This window comes from Mastigoproctus giganteus, chromosome 7 (genome assembly GCF_048544385.1).
Source record: "Mastigoproctus giganteus isolate SK-2022 chromosome 7, ASM4854438v1, whole genome shotgun sequence".
In the NCBI taxonomy this organism is placed as follows: domain Eukaryota; kingdom Metazoa; phylum Arthropoda; class Arachnida; order Uropygi; family Thelyphonidae; genus Mastigoproctus; species Mastigoproctus giganteus.
The window spans coordinates 35,840,027-35,855,636 of record NC_143581.1 but is presented as its reverse complement, the minus strand read 5'-3'; the positions used below and the strand labels follow the sequence as shown (position 1 = coordinate 35,855,636).

The window sequence follows — 15,610 nt, the reverse complement described above, 5'->3', positions numbered from 1 at the left end:
TCCATCGGTATCCACATTAATCTCTGGCCCAAGGAGGGCAAGAGGGGAGCATCCCGACTTCCGTCTCCCTCTGCGTCTTATGCTGTCAAGCACTGATTCCCTGAGGAACATGTTTCCAGCCAATTGTCTTCGGATCTTCAATAAATTTAGGATACACCCTGATAGGTTCTGTGAAGACAAGCCCTACAGGAAGAGAATCCTCAAGAACTGCTACCAGATAACGAACTTATAATACTCACCTGCTCCTGGACATGACAGACTGTTGTTTTTTTTTTTTTTTTTTTTTTTTTAACTTGTCTATTGGTATATGACAAAGCCTTTTTGTCTTCATGCAATCATATATTTTGCATATCACTGTATATTTTGTACATTATTGTATATTTAATCCTGTAAAAGTTTTGGGTCGAGCATGCATGTACTCTTATTTATTGTACATTGTGTTCCTCGCACCTTAGTCTGTAAATATTCACACCCTTCTGGCACAGAGCCGTCCCAGGGTGACCCAAGGTTTCTTGGGAAATAAACTGATTTTAATAATAATAATAAAAGTTACTGAGGATTGTAGCTCTGTATCCATATGTTATATACAGATACTAATCTGTATATAACATATGGACATGGTGAAACATTAGGGTGAGCTGTTATCTGCATAACAGCTCAACCTAAAGGATGGATTTTCAGAAAATTTTATATTTGGCTGTTCTAAAAAGATTTGGTGATCCATTACAAATCTGATTAAAACTGGATCAACATGGCAATTAATATTTCTTTGTCCCTCCATTTGGATGTAATAACTCAACTCTCTGTGGATGCATTTTCATGAAATTTTATATTTTGCTCTTTTAAAAAGATTTGCCAATCGTTCCCAAATTTCATTAAAATAGAATCAATAAAAATCTAGCAATTATTATTATTTTTTTTTTCTTTGATACCAAATAAGTCACACACCAAATACTGTAGTGGAAGCACCAAATGTTATGTTTGTTGCTATGAGCTGATTAGAGGAATGAAAGTCATTGCTTTTTTTACTATAAAGCATGAATTGTTATTTGCATTTGACCCTAAAGTGTAAAACAGTGCATTACATTCCAGAGATGTTAATTTGACAAACTTACTGAGAGATGGAATGTAGGAAATAATTTTGATGTTCTTTATTTGTATTTTAGCAAAATTATTTGATTCAGTCCCACACGATGTATAAGCTGGGACCACAGGGAAAATCTTTAGATAGTTCATACAGTGGCTGTAGGGTAGGAGGCAGAGGCTTATGATTAAAGATTACCATCAGAATGAGCTAATACTAAGAAGTAGCAATCTCCAAGGATTGAGGTAATGGCGCCACTGTGGCACGGTGTCAAGGTTGGGAGATGAGTTAATGATTAGTGCCAAGCAGTGCTTCATCAGAACAATTTATATTGGTTTTAGGAATCGTTTGTGAGGTAACAGCTATGTTTTAAGATATTTGGAATAGCAACCCCAAATTAACATGCACTAGATGGAGTTGAATTAAAAAAACAGAACAAGATCTACTTACAATACAAAGTCTAAGGACATCATGACTCAGACAAAAATGTCTGCAGGCATTTCCAGTGTGAGCCAAAAGTTTGTCATTTGTACAGTCTGTGGTATGCATTCTAAGGTTGGTCTTGTGGACAAACCTAGCTCAACTGACGATTTTTTTCATTGAACCAGATGTAAGGAGTGTGCAATCTCAAATTAGAACTTGGTGCATTACAAGAAGAAATTGAGTCACTGAAGAAAAGAGTGCTTGCCCTAGAAACAAACATAACTGGGAGATCGACAGGACACAAGTATCTCACGACCTGCCAAGTGATACACCCCTGATTTGGAACCCAGAAAAGAATACTCAAGTGCTCTGGTTGAAGGTAATCTAACTTTATTGGGAGACTTCTGTCAGGGAAATGGGTAACATTTTTTGTAATAAAGATATGTGGACCAGAGTGTGTTTGCCAGAAGCAACAACTGATGATGTTACCAAAAGATTTTCAGATTTTAAGGGAAAGAAAAAGAACATTATTATTCATATGGGGACTAATGATATTAAATGTTAATAACTTGACCATTTGTTGGATAAATATATAACCATGCTGAGAAAATAGCATGAGTTAGGTCTGAATGTGCATGTCTGCAATTCTGCACAGACATGATAGGAGGAATTGCATGTTGAAAGCCTTGTGGATTAACTCAAGACTTAATAGAATCTGCAAGACTCTGGGGGGAAATTTTTATCAGTGTGGCCTGCACTTGTAGGTAGAAGGAATCTATTTTGTAGAGAGGGTATTCATTTGAACAAAGGTGGTGCAAGGAGCTTTGTCAGTATCATTGGGGATACCGTAAGGGTTCAGGAAAATTGCTAGTTAGGGGAGAGAAGGGTAATATAGATTTGCATTTATCGATGATATGGGTAAAAGTAATGCTTGTATTCATCATGAGAATTCTTGTTGTTACTGCAACAGTCGATGTTGGTAAGTGTTCTCATGATAATAATGTTTCAAATAAGCAGAGAGAGAGAGAGAGAGATAAAGCTAGAGAAGCAAGTCTAAATAACTTCAGGGGGTGTGTCAGTGGTGTATAGTAAACTATAGAAGAATATTTCATCTTAACTGGGTCTACAGTAATGTTAGGAGTGTTGTCAATAAAAGGCTGAATTTGAACTCCTTGTTAGGAAAACTAATGCTGACAATATAACAAGGCTAACAGAAACGTGGTGCCACCTGGAAATCAGGAATGACGAGCTACAATGTAACTAGACTTAGTATAATTTAATTACACTAATAATGTATATTTGTTAATCACACTATGTATAATGTATTTAGGGAAGACAGAAGGGATGATGGGGTCATGCTTCTTATCAAAGGCAGCCTGTTATTGTTGTTATTTGGTTTTTAGGAGCATTAGCAACTAAGGCCATATTGCTCCGGGGATATACAGTGGTCATTCCCTGACCTTTCCGCATCCTCCGTATTTGATGGTTACGGGCTCGAACCCCAGTCTAATCAGGAAGCGTGTGCACTCACTGCTGCTCCTGCCCACCTGGCTACAGAGGCGCCAAGGCAGCCTGAGCGAGAAAAGTTTTTGCTAAGTCTGAAGCCAGCATAGAATCTGTGTGGTGAGTTAGCTGGAAGCAAAGGTATAATGAGAGTGGGAGTAATCTACAGACCAGAAGACTGAAGAGTCTGATGAGTCTCTTATTATGGATGACTTTAATCCACCCCAGGTGAATGGAATAAGTGGGAGGGAAACTAACCATGGGAAAAAAATTTTCAAAATAAACTAGATAATTATTATTTGTATCAGCATGTTAGAGAAAATACTAGGGACGAAAATATTCTTGACATCATTACTTACAAATCAGATGACATCACGGGGCTTAAAGAACAGGAGCCATTATAAGGAGTGATTATGCAACTGTCAGTTGAAAGATGAAGAAATATGTTGTGGTAATTACAGGTAAAGGCACAGTTTTAATTTCAGAAGAGGCACTATATGGCATCTATTAATTGGACAGATTTCAGAATAAGCATGAATATATTTGAATTATGGAATGCCTTTAAAGCAAAAATCATAGAAGCCATGAACACATACATAATTAAGAAAATAATACAGGAGGAGAAGGTGGAGGATGCTGAAATGGATGAATGCAGAGCAGGCTGATCAAACAGCATAAAAAGATAGTATGGGATAGTTATAGGGCAACAAAGAGTATAACTTGATCTGCAATTGTACAACAGGTATAACTTGATCTGTAATTGTACCACAATTAAGGTTAGGGAGGGCAAGGTTGGGTATGAGAACGCCCTGGCTAAGAGAGCAAAGAATGGGGGGGGAGGAATTTTTCATGTATGTGAATACAACGAAGAAGAAAGTGAATCAGATTCAACCCTTATGCAATGGGTGTGGAAAGTTTTAGATAACTGAGTTGTTATCATGTATGAATTGAATAGGTGCTTTGCATCTGTCTTTACCAAAGAAAGACCTTTCATGCTGAGAAGAGGCTTTGCAAGTGAGGCTGAGCCACATGAAATGTGATTTTGAAATTACACAACTGTTAGAAAATCTTTTGAGCATAAAGGCAAGTAAGGCTTCCAGAGTTGATGGCATATACCCAAAAATCTTTAGGATTAATGCCAGAGAGTGTATTGAACTAATTGAATTAATGCCAGAGAGTGTATAGGAGAGATTCCTTTGGACTGGAAAAGTACCAATATATCGCCAAAAAAAAAAAAACTATGGACCAGTTTTTCTCACTTCAGTGTTAGGGAAAATCTTAAAGGAAATGAGCAAGTCCAATCCAGGGATTTTGGTTAGATATGGCACTCTGAAGGACACACATGGTTTCATTAAGGGATAATCATGTTTAACTAATTTAGTAGGCTATTCTGACAAAGTTACTCATAAGCTCGATGTACAGAACAATTTTGCCATAGTTTATTTGGATTTTAGCAAAGAATTTGACTTAGTCCCACAAGAGAGGCTAAAGTATACGCTGGATTGCTGGGTGGTTGCAGGACAAAAGTAAGAGGATTGTGATTAATGGATATTCTTCAGATTGATGTAATATCAGATTTGAAGTTCCCCCAAGGATAGATTTTTGGACCACTGTTGGTTCTGATTTTCATAAACAACATCGACAAAGGATAGAAGGCTTGATGTCAAAATTTTCACATGACATAAAGATTAGTAGAATCGTTAATGATCAGTGCCAAGCAGCACCCCTTCAGGATGACTTGAACAGACTTCAAAAATGGTCAGCAATGGGTCAGCTATGTTTTAATGCAGCAAAATACAAGGACTTACATACTTATGGAATAGCAACCCCAAAATAAATTAAATTATAAACTTGGTGGGTTGAATTAAAAACAGTAGAGGAAGAAAAGGATCTGGGAGTTATGATACAGGTAGATATGAAGTTTTCTGAGCAGAGTAAACAGGCAACCAGGAAACCTGTGATGTCATATAAATGATTTATCAAATATTATACTGTAGAGATAAGAAGGTCATAATCCCACTGTGTGAGGCAATTGTAAGACCACATTTGGAATACTGTGTCCAAGCATGGAGACATCTGAAAAAAACAGACATTGAGCTTCTTGAAAGGGTCCAAAGACAGGCAAGACACATGGCGAGATTGGTAAAAGTGTGACTGTACTCTAATTGTGTGGGCTACAGGGCTTGGCAATCAGGCACCTCAGAGGTGATCTAATTGCATGAATGAAGGTAAATTTTCAATGTTATAAAGAATTTCAGAACTAGGAGCCATAAATTCAAATTACAGGGTAAGAGAAGAGATTTACATTATATTGTAGGAAGATTTAATTTAGGCAGCAAGTCATTGACTGCTGGAACAAGTTGCCCTTGTAGATAGCTGAGGCTGACAGTATTGAATAAATTCAAAGATCAAAGGATAGTTACCTATGTGAGGAGGAAAGCACATAATTTTTATTTTCTTATCTACTTGACAAGGTCTGCTGATGCAGCTATTGGACCAGATGCTTTTATGGGAGCTGTTAAGTGAAACTTTATTTATTGATTTAAAATTGTTTTTTTTTGTAACTTTTGATTTAAAATTAGTTGTGTAGTATTTATTTGTAATTCCCTTATTAATTTATTGAATTTGTTCTTTACTTGTCCCTTGTAATTGCTTAAAAAATCTCCTATATCAATACTTTTAGTATTGATATAGGAGATACTTGGAGGTTTAAGTATTGTTGTAGCAGTGTAATCAGTATTAGAAGAGGCTTATAAACTAGAATTTTTAGCAATACACATTTATAGTGTGATAAAATTAAGTTTTAATAACTTAATTTTATCACGTATTAAATAATGAACAACATTAATATTCATAGAGCTTTTTGTCTCATTGATGTGGTGAAAATATAGTATGGCATAACTAGTAGTATAGTGCACAGCAGTGGAATTGTAGGTTTTTAACTGTGGTAAACAAATAGGCTCTAATCATGCAGGTAGGCATTTTTTTTTTTTTTTTTTTTTTTAGCTAATAAGTTTTTTTGTTGTTTTGGATTCATTTGTTATTTATTGTTTATAATTGCTCAAGAAACCACAGTTGACTTTTGCTGTCATTTTTACAGTGTTGAGTGTGTAATAAGGGAATTCTGGTGTTTTTATTGTGGTGAATAGGTAGTTCAAAAGTTTGGTTCAAATAGGTTGGCATTAGTTATATAAATTTATTATTTATAACTGATGCCAATCAAATTAAAATTAAATATGCTATACAGTTAACTGTATAGCATAATACATATAAACGTGATAAGAGATATGGATATGTACACCGTAAGCTCAATAACATAATACATACATTGCATCATTATGTTATCAAGCAGAGTAGCAAAGAAAAGGGTTCAAAGTAATGGGAGTGCAGTGGCTCAGGCAAAAACTGATGGAGGGCAGCTGTCCCCTGAATCAGAGCCTTATGAAATTACCCTTTGCTTAATGTTTGTGGATCTATCTAGAACGGGACATGATATTGTCAAGGGGGACATCTTTGCGTCAATATAAAGAGTAGGAGGATATTAAGTGCTGACTCAGTGTTGTTATGGGACTTTATGGGGGCTTGAAGAACAGGGTGGATCCCTTGAAGGATTTAAATTGGAAGCCCATCAAACTCTCAGCTGCCTCCTCAACATCAGAGTTTGTATTTGAGAATCAGACAACACAGCAGCAACAACAACAAGGCAGAATGCACTGGTCCTCACAGGAGGTAGTTGTTGTCAATGACCTCACTGTCAGGAAAACAGAAAATATATTGTGCAAAAAGTATAAGTTGGAATAGGACCAGGGTATGTCTGCCAGGGACAAATGTTGATAAGTTGTAGAGCAGCAGATATAATCTTTTAGGGGCACAAAAGATGATTTTGATGTTTACATTGGAACTAACAATATTAAGAACAGATCTGCAGACTTACTTAACAAGTACAGGTTAATGTTGAAAAAAAAATCATGAGTTGGGCTTACGTTTGAAAATGTCTGCAATTCTGCCAGACATGAAACAAGGGAGTATGTGATGAGAGTCTTGACAATCAGCTCTGCCCTGGAAACACTGTGCAAGGCTCATGGGATAGAATTTCTCAGGGATGAAATATGCTTAAATAGAAAGGGAGCAAGAATATTTGTAGATGCTATCGAAGCGATGTTAGGCGAGTCAGAAAACTGTTAGCTTAGGGGGATACATAGAATAATACATTAAAAATAGATGCAGGCAGAGGTGAAAGTGATTCTTGCTGCTTCTACTAGAATGAGTAGCAGCTTGGAAGACAAGGTGATAAGAATTTCAAGGATTGCTGGGAGCCACCATGGAAAAAGTAAATACATGGGCTGTGTTACATTAACTAAGAGAAAGAATAGGTGCATGTAGACTTGCACATACACCAATGCTAGGAACATAGCAAATAACTGATGAATTTGAAGTGCTCATCAAGGCATCAAATGTGGTCATTGTTGGAATATCAGAGATGTGGTGTCACTCAGACATAAGGGATGACGAATTTCAATATGGAATGTACAATGTGTACAGAAAGGACAGACAATATAGGAGGGGGAGATTATGATCTCAATTCAGAAGCAAGTAAAATACAAAGCAATGCATCCAGTTGGCATGGGTGGGCAGTGCAACAATGAGTCAGTTTGGAGTGACAAAAGCACTGGGAAAGCAAAAATGAGAGTACGATTGTGTTAGGCTTAATGACTCTGAGGAGTACAATGAATAACTGTACAAAGAAATAGTGCATGCCAGTAAACTAGAATCAGTAAATATCAGAACTTATAATGGGAGATTTCAACTCTCCATATATTGACAGAAACTTGTGGATAGACTTATTATCTGTAGACTTAATGGATTATATCTGTATAAAAATCTGTAGACTTATTGGATTATATCTGTATAAAAATCTGTAGACTTATTGGATGGATGTTTCCTACAAAAGCTTGTTAGTGATGCAACAAGAGGGAGTAATACTCTTGATCTGATTATCAGCAGAGATTATTCATGTATTAAGAATATGCAGATAATATAATCACTAGGTGGCAGTGATCATAGTGTATGATGAGGGATTTACTTAAGGATGTAACTACCATCAAGGGTAAAGGGAAGGGTTTTTGCTTTCATAAAAGTTAGTGGTCTGAGAGTTTTTAAATTCTAAACATTGCAGCTAACTGATGTTACCATTAGCAACTTCTAAATGGGAAGAGTTCAGGGAATTAATCATAGAAGCTACTAGGCCAGTGGTGGCGAACCTATGACACGTGGGTCAGATACTGACCCACGAAGGCTTTGTAAGTAACCCACGCGCACGCGTTTATTGTAATATTGGCCTACTTTTTTTAATTAGAACAGAGAGAAAAGATAATCGAAAACATTAAACAATTATAAAATATAAATATGTAATGTCAGATTTATAAAAAAAAAAATAAATAAAAATAAACAGAATGATTCACAAACAAGTGTTTTAAAAACTTTGACTCCGAAAAATAACATTACAGCTGCTAGTTTTCAAGTAACCCATTGCATTGCTCGGCATGGGAAACCTCTTTCAGGAGTTTGTAAAACAAGCATTTTTAGAATGTAGTTCTACTGTTTTCAGATTTTAAAGAAAAAGACTCGATTATAAAGCGTATAAATGAGTTACCAATAAGTCGCAATACTATTAAAGATCCAGTAATAGAATTAGAAAGAAATATTTCTTCTCAAATACATAACGACTTAAAGTCTGTAGAAATGTATTCGATTGCTTTAGATAAGAGTACTGATGTAAATGGTTATGCGCAACAGCAGTTTTTGCTCGATATAATGCAGGCAATATAATGAAAGAAGAGTTAATAAAACTAATAACATTGAAAGGAAGGTGTACCGGTCTTGATATTTTTAAAGAATTTGATAATGCAATTTTAAAAAAATGGAAATTGACCTACAAAAAATTGTTTTTGGAACAACACACGGTGCTCACAATATGGTGGGAAAAAAACATTGGTTTTATTCAGCAGCTTAAGCAAAATATTAGAGACATTCTCTGATAGAATTTCGTTGTATAATACACCAGCAAGTTGTATGTGCGAAGCAAGGTTTAAAAACATTTTCTAATGTAATGATAGTTGTAATTAAAGTTATTAACTTTATAAATGGTCTTAATAAGCGGGAATTTGCACAATTATTAGAGGAAATTGAGTGCCAATATTCTGGGATTTTGACGTAAAACAATGTTCGATGGCTCAGTTGCAGCCAAGTTCTTAATCGGTTTGTCATTTTATTAGACGAAATAAAGCTCTTTTTGAATGAAAAAAATAATAGTTATGACGAATTTTCAAATATAAATTGGCTAAATGATTTAATGTTCTTATGTGATATCACTCAGCATTTCAATGAACTGAATAAAAAACTTCAGGGACATGGACAAATTGCATTAATGATGTTTGAAAATATCAAAATATTTATGAAAAAACTTGACATCTTTATTAAAGATTTGGAAATGAGCACCATGAAATATTTTCCTCAATTACAAAAACATTTTCAAAACACTAAAGATTTTGAAAATATTCTTGACATTCAAGAAAATGCAATTAAAATATATTTAACCATTTTGCAAAAAATAAAACAAGCTTTCCATGAGAGATATAATCAATTTAAAATTTTGGAAAATACATTTCGCTTTATTTTATGTCTACATAAAGCAGAGTACGATACAATGCAGCCAAACGATTTTATGTGGCTAGGTATCACTAACTTAGAAATGGAATTAATTGAATTCCAAAGCAGCATAGTGTGGAAAAATAAATTTGAAAACTTGATTTTCAAAGTAGAAGGAAAAATTTCAGAAAGTAATGCAGCTAGGCCTAATGAAGATCCCACACTAAAAGTTGAAAATATTATATTAAACGCATGGTATTCTTTACCGAACAATTTTTCATGTATGAGGAAACTGGCTAATGCTCTTCTCACAACGTTCGGGTCCACATATTCATGTGAAAAATTGTTTTCCTCAATGAATTTTGTTAAATCTTCCAACAGGAATAAACTTGGAAATGAATTGACTGCAAAATGTATTAAAGTAATGAACACGAAGTATGTACCTAATATTAAGAAACTGTCTGAAAGTAAGCAACAACAAATTTCGCATTAAATATACTTTTATCAACTTTATTACACATACTGTATCTGTAATTATGTTAATTATTAATGAAGAATATTTCAAAATAAAGGCATTTTCTTTTATTCCTTGCTCATTCAAATATTTTGTGCAGAGGCAATACTGGTCATGATGTCACCTGGTGCAGTACAAGGTATCAAATCAAGCTTCGATATTTACTTTTTTTTTTTTAGCTCTTCACTTGCAAAAGTAAAAGTTATAAATCAAAAAGGAAACTAAAACCTTTTTTGGATTATTTCAAAAGTGAGAACCAAAAAGATTCAACTATCAACTTGATCTCTTAACAAATTGTTTGATGTTTCCAAATAATTGGCATCCTTTTTACCCTTCCCCCTTTCTAATTGAGACCACTAACTTATGACTCACGGGCTAGTATTTTCAAAAAGAAATAAAAATAATTGACCCACTCTTCAAAAAGGTTCGCCATCACTGTACTAGGCTGTTCATGCCAACTAAGAAATACTGTTCAAGGTTCAGGCCAAAATGGATATCAGACGAACTAATGAGACTCATGGCAGAGAAGAAAAATGCATATTCATTAGCAGGTGGCACAGAATCCTATAGTAGATATAAAATAGTCTGTAATCAAGTCACAAAGAAAATTAGGCAATCCAAGGAAGATCACAAGTAATCTTTGAAAAAGGATGCAAAGAAAAACAGCAAAGACTTCTTTATGTAGTCTTTGTATATAACCGGCAGAATTACTTAACAAGTACAGGTCACTGTTGAACAAAAGCCGAGAATTAGGGTTGAATTTGAAAGTGTCTGCAATTCTGCCCAGACACGATAGGAGGGAGTATATCATGAGAGCCTTGTCGATCAATTCGGCCCTGGAAAGATTGTGCAAGGCTCAAGGGGTAGAATTTTTTTCAGCCTGGACTGTACTTGTTAACAGGAGAGATTGCTTCTACAGGGATGGGATACACTTAAATAGAAAGGGTGCAAGAATATTTGCTGATGCTATCGAGGCAGTGTTAGGTGGGTCGGAAAACTGCTAGCTTGGGGGGAGACAAAGACCAATAGATGGACAGTAGCCACTGGCAGAGGTGAAAGAGATTCTTGCACTGCTTCTATTAGAATGAGCAGAAGCCTGAAAAACAAGATGCATGGTATTTCAGAGACTGCTGGGAGCCATTGCGGTACAAATAAACACATGGGTTGTGTTAGGGTAGCTAAGAATAGAAACAGGTGCAGGTATACTTGCGTGTACACCAATGCTAGGAGTTTAGTAAATAAATTTGATGAATTTGAGGTATTGCTCAAAACATCAAAGGCAGATATTGTTGGGATATCAGAGACGTGGTGTCACACAGATATAAGGGATGCAGAACTGCAATTTGGGGAGTACAACGTCTACAGAAAGGATAGACAGGATAGGAAGGGGGGAGGGGTTATGCTAATTAGTTAAGAAACACATAAAAACCAAGGAAGTGAAGCCAGTCGACATCGCTGGACAGTGCAGTGTTGAGTCAGTTTGGTGTGACATAAGCATTGGGAGATCAAAATTGAGAGTAGGAGTGTGCTATAGGCCTAATGACTCTGATGAGTATAATAAGGAACTGTACAGGGAAATAGAGTGGGCTAGTAAATAAGAGAGTCTTATAATGGGAGATTTTAATTTCCCAGATATTGACTGGAATTTGGGGGCTGGTTACTCACACACTAGCAGGGCTTTTGTGGATTTATTGGATGATTGTTTTCTACATCAGCATGTTCAGGAGGCAACTAGAGGGAGTAATACTCTTGATTTGATTATCAGCAGTGATTCTTCATGCATTAAGAATCTGCAGATAAATGAACCACTAGGTGGCAGTGATCACAGTGTGCTAAAGTGGGATTTACTGAAAGAGGTAACTACCATTAGGGGTAAAGGGAAGGGTTATTGCTTCCGTAAAGGCGACTACGATGGATTGAGACAGTATTTAAATTCTATACAGTGGGACCAACTGATGATGTTACCAACAGCAAATTCAAAATGGGAAGCATTCAAAGAACGTATCTTGGAAGCTACTAGGCTTTACATACCAACTAAGAAATATTGTTCAAGGTTTAGGCCAAAATGGATGTCAGATGAACTAATGAGGCATATGGCAGAGAAGAAAAATGCATGGGATACTTACAAATTAACACGACACAGAAGCCTATGATAGATACAAGTTGATATGCAACCAAGTTACAAAGGAGGTTAGGCAGGCGAAGGCAGATTACGAGAAATCCTTGGCAAGGGATGCAAAGAAAAACAGCAAAGAGTTCTTTACTTATGTAAACTCTAGAAGGAAGGGGATGAATCAGATTGGTCCACTTGATATTGATGGGTCAACTGTTGATGATCCTGCTCAGGTAGCTAACAAACTAAATGAATATTTTGCATCGACATTCACACATGAGGAGTTATTCAGCAAGGGGAATGCCAGAGGTGTATTCAACTCTAGCAGTAAGCTACAGAATCTTGAAATAACTGGGAGTAAAGTGGAGGAGAAACTGTTGAAGATAAACACAAGAAAGGCACCCGGGGTGGATGGGATCTATCCAGTTATATTAAAGGAGGCAGCAAAGGAAGTAAGCAAACCCTTAGCCATAATTATGAGAGCTTCCTTGGACTCAGGGGAGGTACCCATAGACTGGAAATGTGCAAATGTGACCCCAATTCACAAAGGAGGATCAAAGGCTGACACAAGTAACTATAGACCTGTGAGCTTAACTTCTGTTCCAGGAAAATTAATGGAGGCACTGGTTAAAGAAGCACTGCAGGATCATTTAGACAAGACTTCAGTTATAGCTCAGACACAGCATGGTTTTGTTAAGGGGAAGTCTTGCCTGACCAACTTGATTGGATACTATGATGCAGTCACAAAAGAACTGGATGCAGGGAATAACTTTGATATTATATACTTGGATCTTAGAAAGGCTTTTGATACTGTTGCACATGGAAGACTGCTACACAAATTGGAGCAGTGTGACATTGGAGGCAAATTGCTGCTATGGATAAAGGGGTGGTTGAGGGGGAGAAGACAGAGAGTGGTAATCAATGGACACTGCTCATCGTGGACTGATGTTATTAGTGGAGTCCCTCAGGGCTCAGTGTTGGGTCCATTATTGTTTTCTGTATTTATAAATGATATTGATGATGGTATATCGGGCTTAATGTCCAAGTTTGCAGACGATACAAAGGTTGGCAGGGTTGTCAAGGACACTACTGACACTATGCTGCTGCAACAGGATCTGGAAAGGTTGAGCAGATGGGCTGAGAGGTGGCAAATGAAGTTTAACATTGACAAATGTAAAGTACTACACATGGGAAACAGCAACCCCAGAGCAACGTATCAACTCTGTGGTACTACACTGACAGTGGTAGAGAATGAAAGGGACTTGGGGGGTGGTTGTGCAGGCAGATATGAAGTTCTCTGAGCAGTGCAGACGGGCTGCAAGAGTAGCTCATGGAGTATTGTCAATGATATACAGGAATTTTTCCAGCAGGGATAAGGCGGTGATTATTCCATTGTATAAGGCGATGGTCAGGCCACACCTAGAGTACTGTATACAGGTCTGGAGGCCTCATTTCAAGAAGGATGTAGAGCTGCTGGAATGAGTACAGAGAAGGGCAACAAGATTAGTGAATGGAACAAAGGGGTGCTCTTACGAAGAAAGGCTTAAGTTTTGCAAATTACAGTGTCTGGAGACTAGGCACCAGCGAGGTGATCTGATAGAGGTGTATAAAGCCTTGAATGGTTTAAGCATGCTCAATGCTGATGGGATTCTTCCTCTAGCTCAGAAAAATCACCTGAGAGGGCATAAATTCAAATTGAGGAAAGACAGATGTAGGATAGACGTGTGGAAATTTGCCTTTAGCCAGCGGGTGGTTGGTTGGTGGAACAGACTTCCATCCCTTGTGGTGGAGGTTGATAGCCTAAATAAGTTTAAGGCTCAGCTGGACAGGTATTTTGAACGAACAGAGGGGTGAAGTGGAAGTGGGTTTTTTTTTTTTTTTTTTGGATGATGCTGCATAAGCTTGCTTTCTTGCATCAAATGCCTCTACTAATGCTAATGCTAAATTTTCCTGACAAATCGAAATTCTTATTTTTATGTAAACACTAAATTGTAAAAAACAGGTGAAAATCTAGCAATTCATTTTTTTTTTTTTTTTTTTTTTTTAACTGGCTTTTCAAAATTGGCTACAATAGCCATCATGTATATTTAAACTACAAATAAGGAATCTTTTTGGTTCTCTTAAAAGTGAATTTCTATCCTAACAAACAAAATCACTTACTTTGTCTATTTTTAATAGATCTCACATCTTCATCAAAGGTTTGTCCTGTGCTACGAGCAAATGCTTCAGCTGTGGCACAATATCCATGGTGGACCAGGTACGTTTGCACAATTCTAATTAAAAAAAAAAAAAAAAAATCATTTTAAAATGTGATTAAGAATAAAGGAAAAAATTAATTTTTTTTATTAAAGCGTTAAAAATCTAGAAGAGAATTTTATGATGTACTTTAATAAAATCTTTTATTTAACAAAAACAGTTTTTCAATGTATAATAGTGTATTCTCTCCATTCTATGAGAAGTATCAATTTCAAAGAACATAATATTCTGCCACTTTTAGCTCAACCTGCCATAATGTAATAAAATTAACTAATGAAGCCTAGTGGTTTAAATCTGCATATAAACTGAATCAAAGATATGCTACTAGTGATGCAAATACACTGATTCACATCATGATTTTATAGTTGTGCAATTCCTATTTCATAATTCCAGAGCCACAGTGCACTAGAAATCCTCAAAACTAGAAAAAGTATTGGTTTTAAAGCCATCATGCATGACAATAATTTAATTACCATCCACTAATTATAGATTACAATGCAGTATTTCCACAACACAGATTTATTATCTGAATTATTATAGGGCTAGAAAACCCAACCTCCTCTGCAAACAAACAAACAAACAAACAAACCACAACCAGCTGCCAGCATATTCCAGAATATACAGCATGCATTAGGTTATTACAGGCATAACTATATCTGCAAAAAGACTCTTAAAAGTTGTACTGCAGACCACAGGTTAGGAAATACTGCACTAGATGATTGTGCCTAACAGACAAACCACTTGATTTTTTTTTTATTTTTAATGAAAACCCCAAGCATGAGAGGTATTAAAACCTATAGTACTTAGTTCCATGCATAGGTTGAAGGCTGAGATGATAAAAGAAGATACTTGTTGATGTCAGACTTAGATAACGACAGGTGAAATGGAACATTCAACGATTTGGTCAAGTGCTAGCTGTAAGACATAAGCTGGTAATGAAGTTGCAACTATAAATGAAAGAAAAACTGATACAGCACCTACTCCATTGTCAGTTTCCAATCAATCAGTGTTGCATAGGCATTGGAGTTGAAGGTACTATTAGCTGCATGCAACTGTCTGATATTGGAGG

At 36.2% G+C, this 15,610-nt stretch overlaps 1 protein-coding gene across 2 annotated transcripts in view; it reads right to left on the bottom strand.

The window, feature by feature from the left end:
- The window catches only part of RanBPM (Ran-binding protein M), a 380,347-nt gene that overhangs the window by 204,545 nt on the left and 160,192 nt on the right, over positions 1-15,610 (bottom strand). For both annotated transcript variants that reach the window (XM_090377616.1, XM_090377617.1), the window contains exon 7: positions 14,446-14,558. In XM_090377616.1, coding sequence (XP_090233742.1) covers positions 14,446-14,558 — 113 coding nt within the window. The remainder of the gene's footprint in view (positions 1-14,445; positions 14,559-15,610) is intronic.